Source organism: Actinia tenebrosa, unplaced genomic scaffold (genome assembly GCF_029948245.1).
Source record: "Actinia tenebrosa isolate PJP-AT-01 unplaced genomic scaffold, QUT_ActTen_1.0 PGA_scaffold0__85_contigs__length_37466705, whole genome shotgun sequence".
Lineage (NCBI taxonomy): Eukaryota > Metazoa > Cnidaria > Anthozoa > Actiniaria > Actiniidae > Actinia > Actinia tenebrosa.
The window spans coordinates 25889420-25907944 of record NW_028292569.1 but is presented as its reverse complement, the minus strand read 5'-3'; the positions used below and the strand labels follow the sequence as shown (position 1 = coordinate 25907944).

The following is an 18525-nucleotide window of genomic DNA, read 5'->3' as shown; positions in this document are numbered from 1 at the left end:
TGCTTAGTAAATGTTATTTATATCCTTCTTTCTCTTGTCATACTCTTTCACTACCTGTAATGGTACCCACAGTCAGTGTCTTTATGACGGCAGCCATGTTAGATGGCAGGCACAATACAATTGTTTTAAATGACAAAGAATTCAATTCCCAAGAGCAATAGGATTTTACGAGTATTAAAAGAGATCGATAATCTGTGTTTCACTCACCCCAGGATCTGTTTGATAGTTACACTCAGCTCTTGCGCTCTGCTCATGGATCAGTTCATCTATCTCATCTAACGTGTCTGGATACAACTTAAACGCCTAAATGAACAACATCAAATGAATTATTGAACATATTAATCTATATCATAATGGTTATATCAAATCATCATTTACATCTCGCAGGCTTGAAGGTACTTCTTCTCCCTCAGGAATACCAGTTTTGTCATGGGCTGTTTTCTTCAGATTTCTAGCTCTACGGCGCTGATTCTCTAAATTAGCTCGTGCTGCCTCATATTCATCCTAAGGAATAAGAGAATCAAGTATTACTTACACAGATATACACTGTATCAGCAAAGCAAGGGTGATAAACCTATCTATTAACCTTTAGCTGTTGTATCACAGCGTGGGACAATCACAACAGAGCTAGGCTCCAACTAGATGAAAGCCCAAGATCGATGTGCCCTGCTAATGCATCACTTCTCACCGAAGTGAGCTGAGTTTGATTCCTGGGCTCATCGTTGTATATGAGTATAGTTGCCTGTTGGTTCTCTCCTGTGCTTTGACAGTTTTCTCTCCCAAGTTCTCCGGTTTTCTTCCCTCCATAAAAATCAACTTCTAAATTCCAATTTGATTTTGGGCTTTCACCTAGTTTGAGCCTAGCTCTGTAGTAGTAACTCTCCCACACTGTGATAGTCAAAGATTATGGCGTCTCTAAGGTTATAATAATCTAGAATATAAATTATAAATGTAATTCAATTGTTACCTCTGCTTTTTTGACTTGCTCTTGTGCTTCTCTGAACTGATTACCAATCCTTGTTTTCTCTGCACTAAGTCTAGCATGTTGAAGGCTGATTCTGACCTTCTCTTTGCAAACATTTACACATTGCTGAAAGTAAAAGAATGATAAAGTTAATGAGTAAGTTGAAAAGAATATGATGTATATTTGTATATATGAATAGATATATGAATAGATGTGTGGTTTGTGAGTCGTATCTTAAAGTGCTACTACGACGAAAATCGCTCAAACTTGGATTCAGCGGAAACTTCCTAAGAATACTCTTTAAAGGTCCAATAATCACTGTATGAAGTGTTTTCTCGATATTCAGTACGAAAGTATGATATTTTTACGATTATTTTTTGGAGTCTGTGACGTCATACACTCAACATCGAAAATCGCTCCATACATTTCTTTGTAGTTTATGATCAAAATATCAGTAGTAAAGGGAGAAAGAAATACCCAAACACCCCAAAATATAAATTATAGTCACAAGTAATGTGAAATAAGCACATTAGCCACCCTTTGGGCTTCATAGGAATAAAATATATTAAGGATTTATACACAAAGAAATATATGTAGCAATGTTTGATGTTGAGTGTATGACGTCACAGACTCCAAAAAATAATCGTAAAAATATCATACTTTCGTACTGAATATCGAGAAAACACTTCATACAGTGATTATTGGACCTTTAAAGAGTATTTTTAGGAAGTTTCAGCTGAATCCAAGTTTGAGCGATTTTCGTCGTAGTAGCACTTTAAAGACCTTCAAATTTTATCAATGCCCTAACGCTGACCCGCGTTAGGGCACAGCTGATTACTTACAGGTTAAATTGAAATTTAGGTAGTGATGCTGATTACAGGAATTGAACCCTAGACCCCAAAGGTGAGAGGCAAGTGCACTATTGCTACATTAGACCACCCTTGATTTGTATCTCTGTAGTAAGATCTGGTTCAATGCAAGCCAGACAAGAATTTCATGTGTCTGATCAGCATTTGTTAGTTGTTCTCTGGGTTTTCTAGCCTTTCTTTTATACATACTACTTACCTTGATGCCATCTTTGAACTGCACCAATACTTCAGCTCTCTTGCTATTTGTCTTATCTATTGCTTTCTGTACTTTTGCTTCCTCTGCCTCAAGGTTTGGTGCTTCATTTTTGACTGTCTCCAGCCTTTAACATCAAAAACAGATAGATGAAACAGTATTTGCCAAACCATCAATCAATAAAACCAACACAGTCGGTCAATGAGTCAGTCACTAAGTCAGCTACCATTCATGACGATCAGGCAGCAAGCCAGCCAGTCAGAGATTCAGTCAATCACTGGAAAACATATTTTGTACTGTACATAACATAAAGTATTTAATTTTAACTAAAAACAATATTTGCTATACGTTTTTTGCTTGTTTTCCAACTGGTTTGCAAGTGTTCTTCTCCTCTGAAGTTGAGAAGTCAGTGTTTTCTGAAAATAGAGAAAATAATTAGCCAAAGCATGAGCATAAGATGACCAAAAGTTTTTAGAATAAAAGTATGTTACTATAGTGACAAACCTTGGAGTTTCTCAGTTCTTCAAGTTGTGAAGTTAATGCTGTTTCTTGTTCTTTTAGTTGTTGATAGTTTGCATTCATAGTTTGAAGCTGTGATTTCACTTCCTGTGTTAAGCAAAATAAATTAATATAAAATGAATGAGTGACAATGGATAAGTGGATGGATGAAGAAATAGAAAATAGATGAAAATATTAATAAATTCTGGCAGCTCCAGTGATAGATTAATTTTTTTGGATGGAAGAGTGTGTGGATGGATGAATGGATAGATAATATGAAAAAATGGACAGATGAGTGAATGGAAGGATGGGTCGTCGGATGGACAGATGGATGGGAGGTGCACTTTACAGAATGAAAAAAGAGATTGTATAGAAAAAAAATAAAGGAAGGAAATGAAAAGAAAAAATGGTTTTCACCTGTAGTTCTGCCTCAAGTTGTCTCTTTGCTACCATGTCAACAGCAATGTTGAAAAATCTTGCATCTCTAAACAGCAAAAACAGTTAGGTCAAACCCCAGCATTCCCAATCAAGCTAAGGTGATATAATAAATCTTGCTATTTCTTCTGTTCTGTTCTGTGAATTATAAGGTATTTACCTGATATTTTCTACAAGTGTTGATCTTTCTCTGTTACCATACTTGGACCTTTTTACAATATACTGCAGCGGGAAGAGGATTTTATAATTATAGTATATGGCATACATTTTGAACAATAGATTTTGAGTGAGCCAAAGCAAACTTGGTGCTACTGCATATTAAAAATGTTGCATGATGGGCATCCTTGCTCCACCCATGAACTCTGCTGCATCCGCTTTTTTTCATTTGCTGGTAAGATTAACTCTCTACCAGCAATTTCAAATCATTGGTATATATCAATATAAATACAAAACTTAATTCACTTACTCTTGATGTTGGAGTGTAGAAATGCATTATTCCAGATTCATTTATAACCTGATGGTACAAAGGAAAAATTAGCACTCAAAACTTCCCATTTTGGCTGGTAAAGTTGACCATTGAAAATTCCAGATTCAAACTCTTCCATAGAAATGATTAATGATCAATATTTTAAATCGGTAAGGCAGTCTCAGATGTTTTAATACTTTGTTTATGCAACCTTTTAGTGTTACAAAGGGCCACCAATATAGTTCTGGTGAATCGACATCTGTGTAAGGCACCTTGATTTTCCTAGGGGTGAGGAGGGTCTTATTAGGGTTTTTTCAAGATGTATTTTTATGAGGCTTTCTCTGGATATGAGGATCTAGTCTAGTCTTAGTCCAAATACATTGGGTGAGGGAAGTTAGTCTCCTTTCTTATCTCTTCTGCATACATTTTTCCCTTTGGTGGGCTACCTGTGCTGTGTAATATAATACTTTTGCTGATAGATACTGAAGTGGAAAAACAAGAAAAGGAGGAAAGACTGCAACACTTGGTTGAGTTTATTTCTTTTCTCATCTCTCTCTTCTAAGTCTCCATCTCCCAACACTTTCTACAGGAAGCCCAGAGAAGAAAAGTGATGTCTCCAGAGGAGGCTTATAAAGAACTAAAAATACCTTTTCTGCATTATTAGTTGTCCAATCATTTCCTAAAGGAATTTCATGTGCTTTGTATGTATCACACAAATACTTCATGACAGCATCTGGGGCTGTGAAGAGTTCCTTTAGGTAACACTGAAAACCATATTGTCTGATGATACATTAAAAAAAGAATGAACGTGATAAGAAAAATAAATAAATAAAACAAGGCACATTGGAAAGCAAGGTTGGTGAGAGAACTCATCTCTCACTAATGCCACTCAGGTTTGATTCCAAGCCAGTATCATATATACATGACTATAGTTGCTTGTTGGTTCTCTCCTGTACTTTGTCGGTTTTTATCCAGTTTCTCAGGTTCTCCTTCCTCCACAGACATTAATTTTTCTGAGATAGTGAAAATGGTGCATTATGGTCTAGCTTGGGTACAAATATCTGTTGTTCATAAAGCCTTATATGGTGTTGTTTGCACCAAATCTAGATCACAATGCATCCTGTTTATTGAACTCAGAAAAGACCTACCTAGCTACTTCACAGATGAATTGGAATTTGGTTTGTTAGGTAATGCAGAGTAAAGAAAACCCGAGAAAAGTCCTTAGCTACTTCACAGATGAATTGGAATTTGGTTTGTTAGGTTATGCAGAGTAAAGAAAACCAGAGAAAAGTCCTTAGCTACTTCACAGATGAATTGGAATTTGGTTTGTTAGGTTATGCAGAGTAAAGAAAACCAGAGAAAAACCCTTGCATCAAAGGAGAGACAAGTGCGATGCAAGTGCACTACTGCTAGACCACTCTTTATTTCCTTACATTTAGAAATAGCAAAACAAATGAAAGAAAATATTAACACCAGAAGAAATACTTACTTTAAATCTTCAATGTTACGAGATGGTTTGAAGCTAGACAGCGGATGATCAGGAGGAGTAACACCATTTACTTTTAAATTCTGTTTATCTCTGACCTATCAAAAAATACAGAAATGGATTTTGAGATATATAAAAAAAGATGAATGAAAAGTATGCTTATATAGTTACCTCATTAAAGAACAGCTTCATATCGTCTCTGCTCTCAAACACAAATGATCTTAGATCATTACTGGATATCAGCTTCTCCAGATATTTTGCATTATTCACATCATGCATATTCACCTAGTAAAGAAAGAGTGAATGAGTGAATGAATGAATGGGAATAACTGTAAGAGAAATGGTTCATGTACAGGGTGGGTAACTTTGTTCTTGTTTTCTTGAAGCCATATGAATACATAGGAATGAAATGAATGAATGGGAATGAAATGAATGAATGGGAATGAAATGAACGAATTGAAATGAATGAATGGGAATAAAACGAATGAATGGGAATGAAATGAATGAATGGGAATGAAATGAATGAATTGAAATGAATAAATGGGAATAAAACAAATAAATGGAAATGAAATGAATGAATGGGAATGAAATGAATGAATTGAAATGAATGAATGGGAATGAAATGAATGAATGGGAATTGAAGGTGAATGGATATACCTGTAATAGTATTGGTTCATGAACAGGGTGGCTGAATTTGTCCTTGTTTTCTCTAAGCCACATCACTGCATTATAAGTATCCCTGTTGTGATTGCGTAGATACTGTAATCTCAATTTCTTCATGTCCTCCAGTTTGTTCAACCTACTTGTTACATCTGACAAAGAAAATGGAAAAAAAATGTTAATATTAATATCAATAGTATTTAAGTGACAAATTGCAATGAACAGTAAACTATTTATTTCTATCATAAAAACTAATATACCCTGCGTCTGGGCAGTAAGGTGTCGTTTTTCATCCAAAATCCTGCTTCCTTGTTGCTGAATGCCAGTCAGTTCTCTATTGATCCTCCTGGCATTGTTAGTAACTTCATCAATTTGGGGCTGAAAGTCAACAAAGGAAGCATACTCATATACAGCACTGTAGTTTGATTGGCTTTCATGGGAATGATTGACAGTAATAAGATAGATACCTGCAAGTCTGATTGATCTGGAAGCTTTTCAAGTTCATTTTGGGTACCCTGTATCTGTCGTTCTAAATCTGCAATTCTGATTTATCAGACAGCAAGAATTAAAACACAAGATTTTCTATACTCTGAGATGCTGTTTTGATATACAGTACATAAAGAGCTTCATCATCATCATCTTCTTCATCCCCAACATTCTCAATATCATCATTATCACCACAATCTACCATCATCACTATCATTCACTATCATTGTTATCATCAATCACACCACATTCCCTACCAATTTTGTGACTACTGCTAATTTCCATTAGTACTACTATCACTATTGCGACAGACAACATCCTTACCATCATCATTCCCATTATCATCACCAATGAAGAGTACACTTAGTGGCCATTTTTCTAATACTTAACACTACAGGTATAGTGTACTTACTTCTTTTCTCTGCGTTTTTCCTGATCTTTCATGTCTTTCAGTTGATTTATATGCTCTTCAACCTTAACAGATGTAAAATACATGCATATATATCCTCAATAATAAAGGGTACATGAAATTAGTGGACCATAGTAAGATGAATCAGAAGGAAGTACAATAGCACATGAAGTCACTGGGTTGGTAAATGTATGATATCTAATATTTATCTATCAAATAACAAATAATTACGTAAATACCATACCTGGTCATTTAGCTTTTCTAGCTGGTCACTTTTTGCTTTAGCTTTTCGAATGACCTCATTCCCATTATCATTCTTCAATGAAAAAAGTTTTGAATGGTTACACAGAGCTTTAGAAGTCACAAAGCAAATGTTTCTTATACTACAACTCAACATGTTACAAACTTCTCCATTTTGAAGAGTAGAACTTAATAAAACTCCTGAAGCATAAAGCAGCCTACTTCTTAAATGGCATTGGACAGGGCGATAAGATCCTCAACTTTTCCCAAAAATCCATTTTCCCACCTGTTGCTTCATAGCAGCATCTAGTTCCTTTAGTTCTGCTTCCACTGCATTCAGATTCTGTTGCATTGGTGCATTCTGTCTCTTGGTAATGTCCCGTTTCTTCTTTGCCTCTTCTCTGAGATTCTTCAGTTCCACAAATTTCACTCTTGCTTCTTCATATTCCTTGAATAGAATTGTTTCACCAAGTAAGTTTTTTTTCATAATTATTTTACTGTCATAAGTAATTTCATCAGCAACTTACAGCCCATGGTCTCTTTTTCTCCAGGATTTGTACTTTCTCCAAATGCCGCTCTCTTTCTTGAAATCTTCGTACTTCATGCTCAAGTTGTTGATTTTGTTCCTTCAGCTTGTCCAAGTGATCTGTCTTTTCCTTTAGTGACAACTATGACAATAAAATGGTACCAAATGTGAACTATCAATATCTAGATTTAGATTGAAAGATTGATTCCTTGCCCTGGGCTGTGGAAGCGAGTAAAGGCCCTTGGGATCAACAATACTAAATTACCACATATGCATCTATCAATTTCCATGTACGAAATTTCATCAAACAGCAACCTCTGGGCAGAACCAACTTACAGGTTGAAAATAGAATCTAGGATGATGTGTTTGGGAGGAAAACTAGAGAAAAACTTTTGAGCCCAGAGGTGGAAGGCAAACACACTGCTGTTACACCACCCTTACAATCTACTGTACCTCCAGTTCTTTTTCTTTTTTTCTCAGTTCAATGAGCTGCTGGTGGTTGTCACTCATTCCTATAGGTCCAACCTTCAAAATAGAATTAGATCTCTTAGTATCTAAGACACCAGCTATAATATGTAGTTTAAAGACAAATCTACTTACAGCTACTTCAGTGGCAAGCAAAAGCTGCTGTGGAGACATCTTAGCAAATTCCACCACCCTATCCTTTAGTAGAAATCATAAAATAACTGTTATAAAGCTGATCTTTTTCATTGGTTAGGAGTTAGTGCTTTATGAGAACACACAGCACATATTCTATAAAAGAAACACAAAAAACTTGCTTGCTGTGTAGTGTTTAATTAAAGCACTCAGGGATTGGCAGATCACTTCCAAAAGGATTGAGAAGCACTGCCCAATGCTTCATCTCCTAATACTTCTTTCATTTTCCTCAACCCCACATATTTTAAAAACAGCACTCACACATATTTGATAATTCTTCATTTAACAAAGGCTATTACGTGTAAAATGTGTGAATATATGTGGAAGAAACTAGTTTTCTAATGACTATTCCCGCATACAACCACATTTTGAATAATATAATTTGCTGAGGTCTTAGGTATATAAGAAGAGGATCAAGTAGCCCTGGAGTGAATTATATTTTATACCTGTGGCAGAAACTGGCATAAGTTACTAATCTGTATATTCAACATGGTAGTGACCTCTTGGACCTAAAAGATCAATAATCATAAAATGAATATTTAAGTATAAAGAAGAGGTAACTGGAATTAATCCATATGAATTTGCATAACTGAAATAATCATTTCACAAATATAAATAACACTAAAGACACTATATTTAACTTTAAGAAGACTGAAAAAAAGGTACAAACCTCTTTCATGGTGGCAGGTTTGCCATTTAGTTTCCAGTTTGACCTGTTGCCTTCTCGGTAAATCTCTCTTGTTATCACATAATTTTTACCACTACAATTAAATCTACAACAACAAGATTTGATGCCATTAAAGAGTTTCAAGGAATAAAAGGCTTGATGAACTTGGCTAGGTTATACAGTATATATAAATTTTGAGGAATATAGCAACTTCTACAGTACTTAGAACATGTACAGTATGCTACTTACAGTTCAACTTCTATTAAGGCTTGAGGATGGCCATGCTTTACAAATTCACCAACCTAAGACCAAATATTTCTCTGCAATTAGTTCTTTACTCACTCACTTCAGGTGGAACAGTGGTCAAATGACTTAGACAGTGATGAATTTATTGAATCCTGAAACAAGGTCCCCCGATTGATACTGTAGTTCATGGTTTGACCTGTGAGTTAGCCATGCCCTGGCTTTGATCAGCTCAGAGGTTGTTTTGGGGTTCAATCTTTGATTTAGCTGTGCCCTGACTTAGATAAGCCCAGAGGTAGTTTCAGGGTTCAATCTTTGAGTTAGCCGTGCCCTGTTAGATCAGCCCAGAGGTTGTTCAGTTTGGGTTAAATCTCCAAGATAGCTGTGTCCTCACATTGATCTGTTCAGAAGTTGTTTCAGGGGAAGGGTATTCTTTGATTGCACATTAGTTAACTGCAGCCTCTCATGGAGCTAGCCTTGGTGCCATTTAACAAAACATTTCTCATTCACTAGTATCCATTGTAAAAGGCACCCCCCCCTCCCCCTGAGGCTTAACATTGACATGTGCTAGCTAATTAAAGTCTCACCTCAAATGCTCTTCCCAACAGTTTTGGACTGCCAGCCAGACCAAGACACAAAGCACAGACAACTGTGGACTTCCCAGTACCTAATAAAACACCAAGTGCATTACTTCCCAATAAAGTGTTCATGCTGTAAAGTGACAGCCATGGGTTTAAAGTAAATAAGTCTTACAGATGTCCAAGCAACGGTAAAAGTTTACTAAACATGGTCAATTCTTATGTGTTTTGCAAACAATATCGTTACCATTTGGCCCAACTAGAACGTTGAGATGAGGACCAGGACGGAATTCGCATTCATCATAGGTACTATTAAGAGAGAAGAGAGTTATTATTAAGCTGAATGTCAAAGAACTTCTCTGTCATATTTGACAAGGTGCCTGTCAAGGTAAGAACTACTCACACAAAATTCTTCATTTTAACTCTATAAATCGAGCCATCAACGAAACCTTTTGCACTAGGAGGCTTTTCCAATCTAAAGGCTCCATTGGTGGCGCTTTTACGGGCTTTTCTAGACGAGCTATGTTCATTTTTGACGACTTTTGTTCTCTTGGCCGGGGACGCCATCTTGTCTTGTTGTGAAAATTTTCGCGCCAAGGGACTTCTCATCCGGGGCATTTAGAACACACAGGAAACCCAATAACGCCTTATTTATATTCATTAAAAAAACTTTACTGTAAAGAAAAAACAATATTTTAAATCCTCTGAAAGTAGTTGATTAATTTTAAGAATAAAAACCTCCAATTTAAAATATATTTATGCTGATCTTTTTATAAACTTAGTGAGGAGAAGAATACATGTCCAAATATGGAAAACACAGGCTACCCAACAAGGGAAATTTCACAAAAAATAATACTATTTTCTCAAGGTGACGCTTGCTTTTGTAAACAAAAGTACTCAATTATAATCTATTCTAGGAGCCAAAATCTTTTAATTCTATTTTTGGTTGTTTCAGGGTATTTTTAGTATAGTTCTTTTGGGAAAGTACCATATCCCGCAGCTTGTCCCGATCCCGCAAATGGAAGCTCTCCCCAGCCTTCCTCCAATGAGTTATTTTTATTTTTTCTGAGAACTGTTGGAAGTTGTATTCATTTCCGGAATGTTGACCAATTTCAGTTGGTTTTCGCAGCTTGATTTTATTCAAATGAAGCTTTTCACACAATTATGGAGACATGAGTAAAGGTATGATGTAGGTTAGAACGTTCAGGAAGAAATCGGGAAACATAGAAAAGATCTCAAGTCCAACAATATCACAAAAATAACCACACACTTGACTCATGATTTTGCAGTGGTTTAATACCAAGAAATCCGGATTTTCTGGATCTTTTAAACCTCGAAAATCAATCTACCTGAGCTTCCTTTTTTCCTTAATATCGTCAAAAATCTATGCATACATGTAAGCAAGGTGAAGTGAAAACCGCGGAAGTCGTGAGTAAGTACTAAGCTAGTATAAGCTTGAAAGGCTTATTTACTTTTATGAAGCTATATATTGAACCTCTTATATTGAACCTAAAACACGAAGGAACATGCAGTTTAGTATACTTAAATTTGCTTAATCTGCAAAACTCAACAGAGATTTTGATTCATTATTTTTGTGATAGATTTTTTTCTTTAATCTCATTATAATATTGATTCAATACCATACAACACCATGCATTCTTGTTTATTTTCAGTTTAATTTATACAATTTTATCTTAAATTTTTAAGCCTTTTCTAAATAAATGCTAATAGTTTTAGTTTATCTATGATGAATAATCAATAGATACATGTATTTGGAATTTATAAGCTTGTTTCTGTCTGATAGCTGAAATTTTGAAACTACAAGAAATATTTGTGGATTAAGAGTGCAGGATTTCATATTATGCTAACTAAACTCCCTATGATATAGTTTGAGAAAGCATGTTGAACGATTTTATGGTGAATTAATATCATCTGAAATGTAATTCAAGTTTCTTTGTTGCAAAGGGGATATTGAGGGCCTCTTGAGAGCTTCTTGGCACAACAAAGAGAATTTTGTTGTACACAAGGGTACGGTGGTAATACAAGAGTATTACAAATTCCTTCTGCAAAATATCAGGCAGTATTGCCTTGCATGACATGTTGTAAAACTTTGCTGCCTTTATTACTGAACCTTTAATTAATCCTGTCTGTTCCACTGGTATTTTAGCCAAAGAACCTGTAAAATCTTGCTTTAAATTTTTTTCTACAGCTCTTATCAAACAGCTTCATGAGGCATGTACCACTGGCAACTTAGACTTTCTTCTAACTATTTTATACCACAACAAAGATGAGGCTATAAATATTATCTGTGGTGCACCATTGACATCTAGCCCCAGCGAGCATGAGGAATCATGGGATACCTTGAGGGACTTCTTACATATTGCATCTAATCATGGACATTCAGAAATTGTAAGAAAATTGATAGAATTTGGTGCTGATGTGAACAGAATGTCAGTGCAAAATCAAACACCTCTTAGTAACGCATGTGAAAATGGCAACATAGATGTTGCGAGGCTTCTGATATGTAAGGGAGCAGAAATTGATCCTTCCGAGGTAGCCTTCGAACAGTCTCCTATTTATTTTGCCTGCCTTGAAGGACATATAGACATAATTGAATTATTAATAAGCAAAAAGCCGTCTATACTCCAAATAAGTGGTCAACTGTTACTGTATACAGCAGCCTCTGAAGGACACTTAGAAGTTGTTAAATTCTTGATCAAAAAAAGAGTGAATATCAATCCACCACGGGTTCAAGCAGAAATTAATGGTGTTCCAGTAATGCTTGATTCATTGGGTTCTCCTCTCTATGGTGCTTGCTCAGGTAGACAGACTGCAGTAGCACAGTATCTGATTGAAAATGGTGCTATAGTTACTGTCAAGATCGTTGAAACATTCTGGGAGTTTCTTGGCGAAGTACTTATGAGGTGAGACCAACTTACAGGGTTTAAAATTATAAATATTGCCTGTCATGATAACTGGTCAATTATTGACCAAATTAGTTTTAACTTGGTTATACGGTACCTCCGATCCTTTCTGGCTCAATATTACATGCCAAAATCACCAGCAATGGCAAATGATTGACCAGACAAATTCAAATTTTGGATTGACATTCAGATACCTAGCCATAATTTTAAGCAATGGCTTACTTACAAAGCAATTTAAAAGCTTAAAAATTTTATCTTATTTCTTGTAGAGAGAGAAGATTACTGGTTTATTTACTAAATATTACTTGCTTGAGAACATTAATGAGTGCATGTTGTGTTCTGTTAATGCTTTTGTGGTCATGCGTTTGATGCCTTGGTGCATGCATATGCAAGAAGAGATGTAACCTAGCTCCTACACAGCTGATATGATGGTTGCCATGTTTCACTTTCCACTTGATGACCATTAGAACATGATGTATAAGAGGCTATATCTCCCATTGCATATGATTATATGCAACCAGGAAAATAAAGGTTGATTCTCCACCAACTACCAGCCTGCTTAAAGGATCTTTCTCCAGGTTATATGAATTGTCTAGATATGATTATTACCTTATCTCGAAAATTCCACATTAATTTCAGGTACACAAAAGATGCCAAGGCCAAAAGAAAAACAGCTGTGTCGTTTGAGTCCGACCCTGATATCAAAATGTATGCAGCATGTTGGGCAAACAAAAGTATATGCTCATTGCATAAGGGATGGTTTGTTAATTTGTCAGCAAGACTGGTTTCTATTGATCTGGCTCATAACAATCTGGAAGAACTGCCAGAAGAGTTGTTTTCTATTCTCCCTGTTCTAGAAGAGCTTGATGTTTCACATAACAAGCTGATATTTCTTCCTGAAATCAATATTACTGACTCATTTACAAGGTATAGTTTGTATTGTCATAATGTGCAAATTTGATCGCTAATATGTCAATTGCTGGGTTTCAATCATATGATAAATTGAAAAATTTGAATCTCTTTATCTGCTCCAAATGTTGGTCAAACACTGACCACCATGTGCTTTCAGGCATAAAAGAATTCTACTGAAAACTGTCTAGTGATTCAGCTTGTGAGAATTGCACATGAGAAAAATGATGTCAAGTGAAAACCAAGCAATAACAATATATAAGAAGTGAATATCAAGTCATTATAAATAGATATTCTAAGTAATGTATACAGTATGAGTGGCCGTGTTGTATGCGATATGCAAACTCAAGGTGTAGCCAAGAGTTTGTATATTGGATACAACACGGACAAGAAAACTATAGATTACTTGTCAAACGTCTAGGTTAGTTTATTTGTGTTTCACTAAAATTTTCAAGATAAAAGTGAATCTGGCCAAGAAAATCCATCTCAAAGTTTATGCAAATGAACAGGATTCTGTATCTGATTTACAAAACTCTTCACGGTCTTGATTTCTGTTGGGTTTTCCTCATGAATTATTAATGAGTTTAATAATTATTGTTCCATAAACTTTCTTTAGTTTAGAGAAATTGTTTGTTCAGAAGAACCAGTTAACGTACATACCATCGTCACTCTTCCAAATCAAAACGCTGAAGAAAGTGAACCTTTCATACAACAAGATCACCAGTCTAGAAGATGATGAGAACACAGACACGTATGTCAGCTGGAGGTGTCCTGCTTTGAAAGTATTAAAACTTAACAACAATTGCCTTTCATCTTTACCAAACGGAATTCAAAGTGCTTCAGGATTAGTTAAACTATTTGTGAATAACAACTATCTTAATGGCTTCCCTATGCCTTGGAAATGTCCTCTGGTGAGTATCTTGTATTGTCCCCCAAAAATTTTATCATTTGTTTTGGACTTTTCTATTTTAATCAAGAAGGAAAAGAGGGCTGCAGTGTTTTGAGGAAAATTCTGATTTCAAAGGTTTTTGATTGCCACATAAAGGTTTTAGTCAAGAAGCTGGAGGGCTCCGGGATGGGGGGGGGGGGAAGTACTCCCATATATGGACTATACCGGGATGATCCTCTGAACAGGGTATGGTTTTTCAAGCTTTTTTTCATAAACAGGGTATGCAATTTCATCCTGAGTTTCCTGTCATATTTATGGTTTCTACTTTCGTATTGACCAAAACTGGTTATTATGGTCATCAAAAAAAAAAACAATACGCGAGCTGACATAATAATTGAAACAGGAACTCAATGCAATTGATTATATCTTTTGTCATGAACAGGGTCTACAAATTTGAGTTTTTTGTCATAAACAGGGTACCCCTTTCAGAATCCCAGCGGAACACCCCTACCCAAATCCTGGTGGAGTACCCCCCTAGGGGAGGGCTACAGTGTTTGAGGAACAATGAGTCAAAAAGAAGGTCATAAGATACCGAATAATTACAGATGTAGTAAGTCAGGTAAATGATAAAGTGGAAGGTGGTTGCAGGCCTAAAATAGAACATGATAGGGCTTACTAAAGAATCATGTATTCTAATATAAAGGTATCAAAATATTAAGTGACACAGTTGGGGCCAAAAACACAGAGGTATAATATAGCAGGGGAAATGCTTCAAAACAAAGATTTTATATTTGTTTCCTTTGAAATATCCCACTTATCTTTCTGGGTATTGTTGCTAGGAAACACTGGACCTCTCCCATAACAAACTGACAGTATTCAACTACAATGTTGAAATGGTTTGGGCAAGTTCTTTGCGATACCTGAATCTGTCTTATAACAACTTGGACTGTATCTCCTGGAACATATGTCATCTGAGCAGTCTGATGGACCTTGATGTCAGCCATAATAGTATTAAAAGGCTACCAGCAGAACGAGACTGGACTTGTATCTGTTTACACAAACTGAACTCGTCTTACAACAAGGTATTTCTTTGAGCATTTTCATTATGAGTGGGCAAGTTACATCAAATTTGTTGCCATATACCATATCAAAATTATGTTGAAATCCTTTATATTTTATTGATACCCGGAAATGACCTCTGGGCAACTCAAAGTTAGAGACTAATAATTCAACTGATGATAATTGAAAATTTTAACTTCATTTTTGTTTTTATTCATGTACTTTTTTTGTTGTACAAATTTTAGCTGAGTGCAAGGTTGTTAGGCGAAGGTGCTCAGTCTAACACTCTTCGTCATCGGCTGTTCAAGGCTCCTAATCAAGATGACGGACAGGAGTTCAAAACAGATGTTGAGATTCCAGTGGCTCTCTTTGCACCAACACTTGAGACATTATTCCTTAACAACAACTGTCTTCAGGTTGTTCCACTGTCTGTCTGTCAAATGACGAACCTCATTGAACTTGACTTAAGCAAGTAAGTTGTACTTCCAGCTGTCTAGTACTAATTTACCCATGACATATTAAGGTTTTGCAGAGGAAGGGCAATTGAAAAAACCAGGAAAAAAAACCTTGAGGGAGAGAGGAATAATCTCTAAGAGAGAAGGAGGGAATCAAACCTGAGAACCCAGAGGCGAGAGGCAAGTGCACTACTGCTCCACCAACCTTGATTCCCTCATCTGTTCCTACAATTAAGGTCCTAACTTGTATATTCTTTTAGCAATGTTGACCTTAAGACTCTTCCTCCACAACTTGGGAATCTGAGAGATTGTTGGCAGCTCAGGTTAACTAACTTAAACTTGACGGGATTGCCCAAGCATGTTAGACCAGGTAAGCTACTGCAATTCAGACCATTGTAAATTTGATTGATGGAAATGGTACATGGGAAGTACGTCAATTAGATGTACAAATGAATGCATCAGAGGATAATTATGTCATTTCCAGGAATACCTTTCAGTCTCAGCTCCTATGTTCTTTGTTTTGAACTGGACAAAGATTTTACGATTGAGTGTATTTCAAATAATTATACCTTACTGTACACAGGTGGGATTGGCGTTAGACCTAAAGATACTCTGGCGTTTTTAAGAGCAACATTACGCAAGTCAGTACCATATTACCGAATGAAGCTTATGGTAGTTGGAATACAGGTATTGTGCCTAGCTGTTCAAATTTTTCATGGAAAACACCTTTAAACATAGATATTTAGGGTAAAAAAACTGATGTGATAGAAATTTGCACATTTCAATGATGGAAAAACTTTTCAATGCGTACACATTAAATTTTTTTTTTTTTTTTTTTGGATGGAGCTATGTTTTGAGCATTCTTAATGGAAAAAAATATGCTCCATAAAATAAAGCTAAACTTTGAAGAATGGAAAAACTTTTTCATGAATAGAGATTTTTGAATATTTGCTAGAAAACGTTTATCTTTTTTCCCCCAGGGCTATGGTAAAACAACCCTTCTTGCAGCACTCAAAGGTCAAAACCTCCCTAAGAATATATCCACTGTAGGGATTGTGATAGATGAATGGAATGTACAGCTAGGCTCTGGTTCCTGGTTCCCTCTATCCAGACTAATGTCTCAGGTTAGACTTATCATATCATTCATTATAATTTTTCCTATTCTTTAATTATTCTCCCTCTCCCTCTCCCTCTCCCTCTCCCTCTCCCTCTCCCTCTCCCTCTTACCCTCCCTTTCCTATCATTCTCCCTTTCTTTCCCTTTCCTCTCTCATTCTCTCTCTCTTGATGAAATACATCTTATTAGTTCTCATGAAGTTTTTTAAAAATATTAAATTTTACACAAACAAATTAAACATGAACCTTTCTACAAAACTTTCTCGCCGATAAAATTTCTAACATATAAAAATGCTATGTATAAATAAACATCTATCCATCCATTGATCATCCCCCCTCCCACCCACCCACCACATCCCTCAGTACCCAGTCAGTGTTACTAACCCTAACATTTGTTTGTCCCATTCAGTCTGCCCCACCTAGTATTACCTTTAGTACTTGGGACCTTGCTGGGCAGAGTGTGTATTACGCTGCACATCAAATGTTTCTATCAACCAGTACTCTATACCTAGGTGTGTGGAACGTCACACTCGGTGAAGAAGGCATTGAAAGTCTGAGACAATGGCTGTTGAACATTAAGGTAACATTACGCCTAGTCTGCATAAATTTCGCTTCTTTACATATTTTTAGTAAGCTTAAAATGTACTGCGCATGCTTGGGAAACTGACTGTTAATGCAATTCTTTGAAGACACGCGCATGTTATATTCGCGCCATTTTCTTGAGCATGCGCAATACATTTTCTCAGCTGGCGATTTTCTAACGATTTGGTAACGACTTTCTCACGATTTTTTTACGAAGTTCTTGCGAATTATTTCCCACTTGTTCATAGGCTCGTGCGCCATTTTCTGATGTTCTCATTGTCGGGACTCACGTCGACATGCTGCCGAAAAAGAACCGTGAAACACGCGTCGATAAGCTCAAACAAATAGTTATGAATAAATATGCGGACAGTAAAGGATTCCCTAAGATCGTAGGGAATATTGTGGTGTCTGCAATGACAGGAGAAAATATTCAAGAGCTGAGAGAGATGATATACAGTAAAGCCATGAAAACTAAAGAACAAGGAGAGAATGTCATTGGAAAACAGGTGAGCGGGTGATGAAGCCTCGCGAGTATGTTAACGTAGAGAACGCGGATAGTGATGCAAAAAAAACTTCACATTTTATCGAACCTTGAAACAGCCTCTAGGCCGATCAAAGCCAGGGTATGCAGGCTAACTCTTAGATTTAACCCTGAAACAGCCTGCCCCAGGCTGAGCAAATTATGGGCATGGCTAAATCAGATTTGGGATTTCCGTAGAATCCGGAAAAAAACCCTCAATTGAAGGGAAAGACATGGCAAACTCTGGTCTATTGTAATGGAGAGTCCGGAAATCGAACCTGAGACCCCAGGGGTGAGAGGCGGGTGCACTAATACTACAACATCCTTGATTTCCATGATATAAGTCTGTCAATCATCTTTTTGTCACTTCAGGTCCCATTGAGTTACATTCAGTTACAAGAATCAGTGTTGAGAGAAGCAGAGAGGAGAAGAGCTACAGGAGAACCACCCATATTACTTGAAGAAGAAATCCTTGAGTTAGCAAGCAAGAATAAAGACAATGATATCCTGGATCACGAGGAGCTCACGCTAGGTAACACCAAAAACATGACACCTGATGATGATGGTGGTGGCGATGATGATAAACGGTGTTGGTGATGGTGATGATGACTGATGATGGTGATGATGGTGATGGTGGTGATGGTGGTGGTGATGGTGGTGGTGGTGGCCATATGCATTCTTACCTAAGTTCAAAA

The 18525-nt window shown here is 36.4% G+C and overlaps 2 protein-coding genes across 3 annotated transcripts in view; one reads left to right on the top strand and one right to left on the bottom strand.

Moving 5' to 3' along the window:
• Positions 1-3: 3 nt before the first annotated feature.
• LOC116296553 (structural maintenance of chromosomes protein 5) lies at positions 4-9959 on the bottom strand. The gene is made up of 28 exons (XM_031704585.2): positions 9781-9959; positions 9625-9686; positions 9387-9466; positions 8806-8858; positions 8560-8662; positions 8336-8398; positions 7833-7895; positions 7686-7757; positions 7234-7374; positions 6993-7154; positions 6711-6782; positions 6470-6531; positions 6039-6114; positions 5832-5949; positions 5569-5723; positions 5083-5196; positions 4915-5009; positions 4073-4205; positions 3426-3473; positions 3120-3181; positions 2942-3008; positions 2531-2632; positions 2375-2442; positions 2030-2153; positions 968-1090; positions 379-504; positions 208-303; positions 4-54 (listed from the first exon to the last, which is right to left on the bottom strand). Exons 1-28 carry the CDS (start codon positions 9942-9944, stop codon positions 4-6), a joined length of 2655 nt encoding a protein of 884 aa, XP_031560445.2. The 5' UTR covers positions 9945-9959.
• A 490-nt stretch (positions 9960-10449) lies between these two features.
• Positions 10450-18525, top strand: part of LOC116296561 (leucine-rich repeat serine/threonine-protein kinase 1) — a 28326-nt gene continuing 20250 nt past the window's right edge. The window contains exons 1-12 of one of the 2 annotated variants that reach the window (XM_031704597.2): positions 10450-10559; positions 11587-12301; positions 12941-13228; positions 13827-14121; positions 14939-15181; positions 15404-15630; positions 15874-15983; positions 16197-16300; positions 16594-16737; positions 17138-17308; positions 17559-17816; positions 18203-18362. In XM_031704597.2, the coding sequence (XP_031560457.1) occupies positions 10550-10559; positions 11587-12301; positions 12941-13228; positions 13827-14121; positions 14939-15181; positions 15404-15630; positions 15874-15983; positions 16197-16300; positions 16594-16737; positions 17138-17308; positions 17559-17816; positions 18203-18362 (2725 nt within the window). In that variant the 5' untranslated portion in view covers positions 10450-10549. Of the gene's footprint in view, positions 10560-10597; positions 10810-11586; positions 12302-12940; positions 13229-13826; positions 14122-14938; positions 15182-15403; positions 15631-15873; positions 15984-16196; positions 16301-16593; positions 16738-17137; positions 17309-17558; positions 17817-18202; positions 18363-18525 lie in introns of those variants that run through there. The other variant, XM_031704596.2, reaches the window with a different exon arrangement.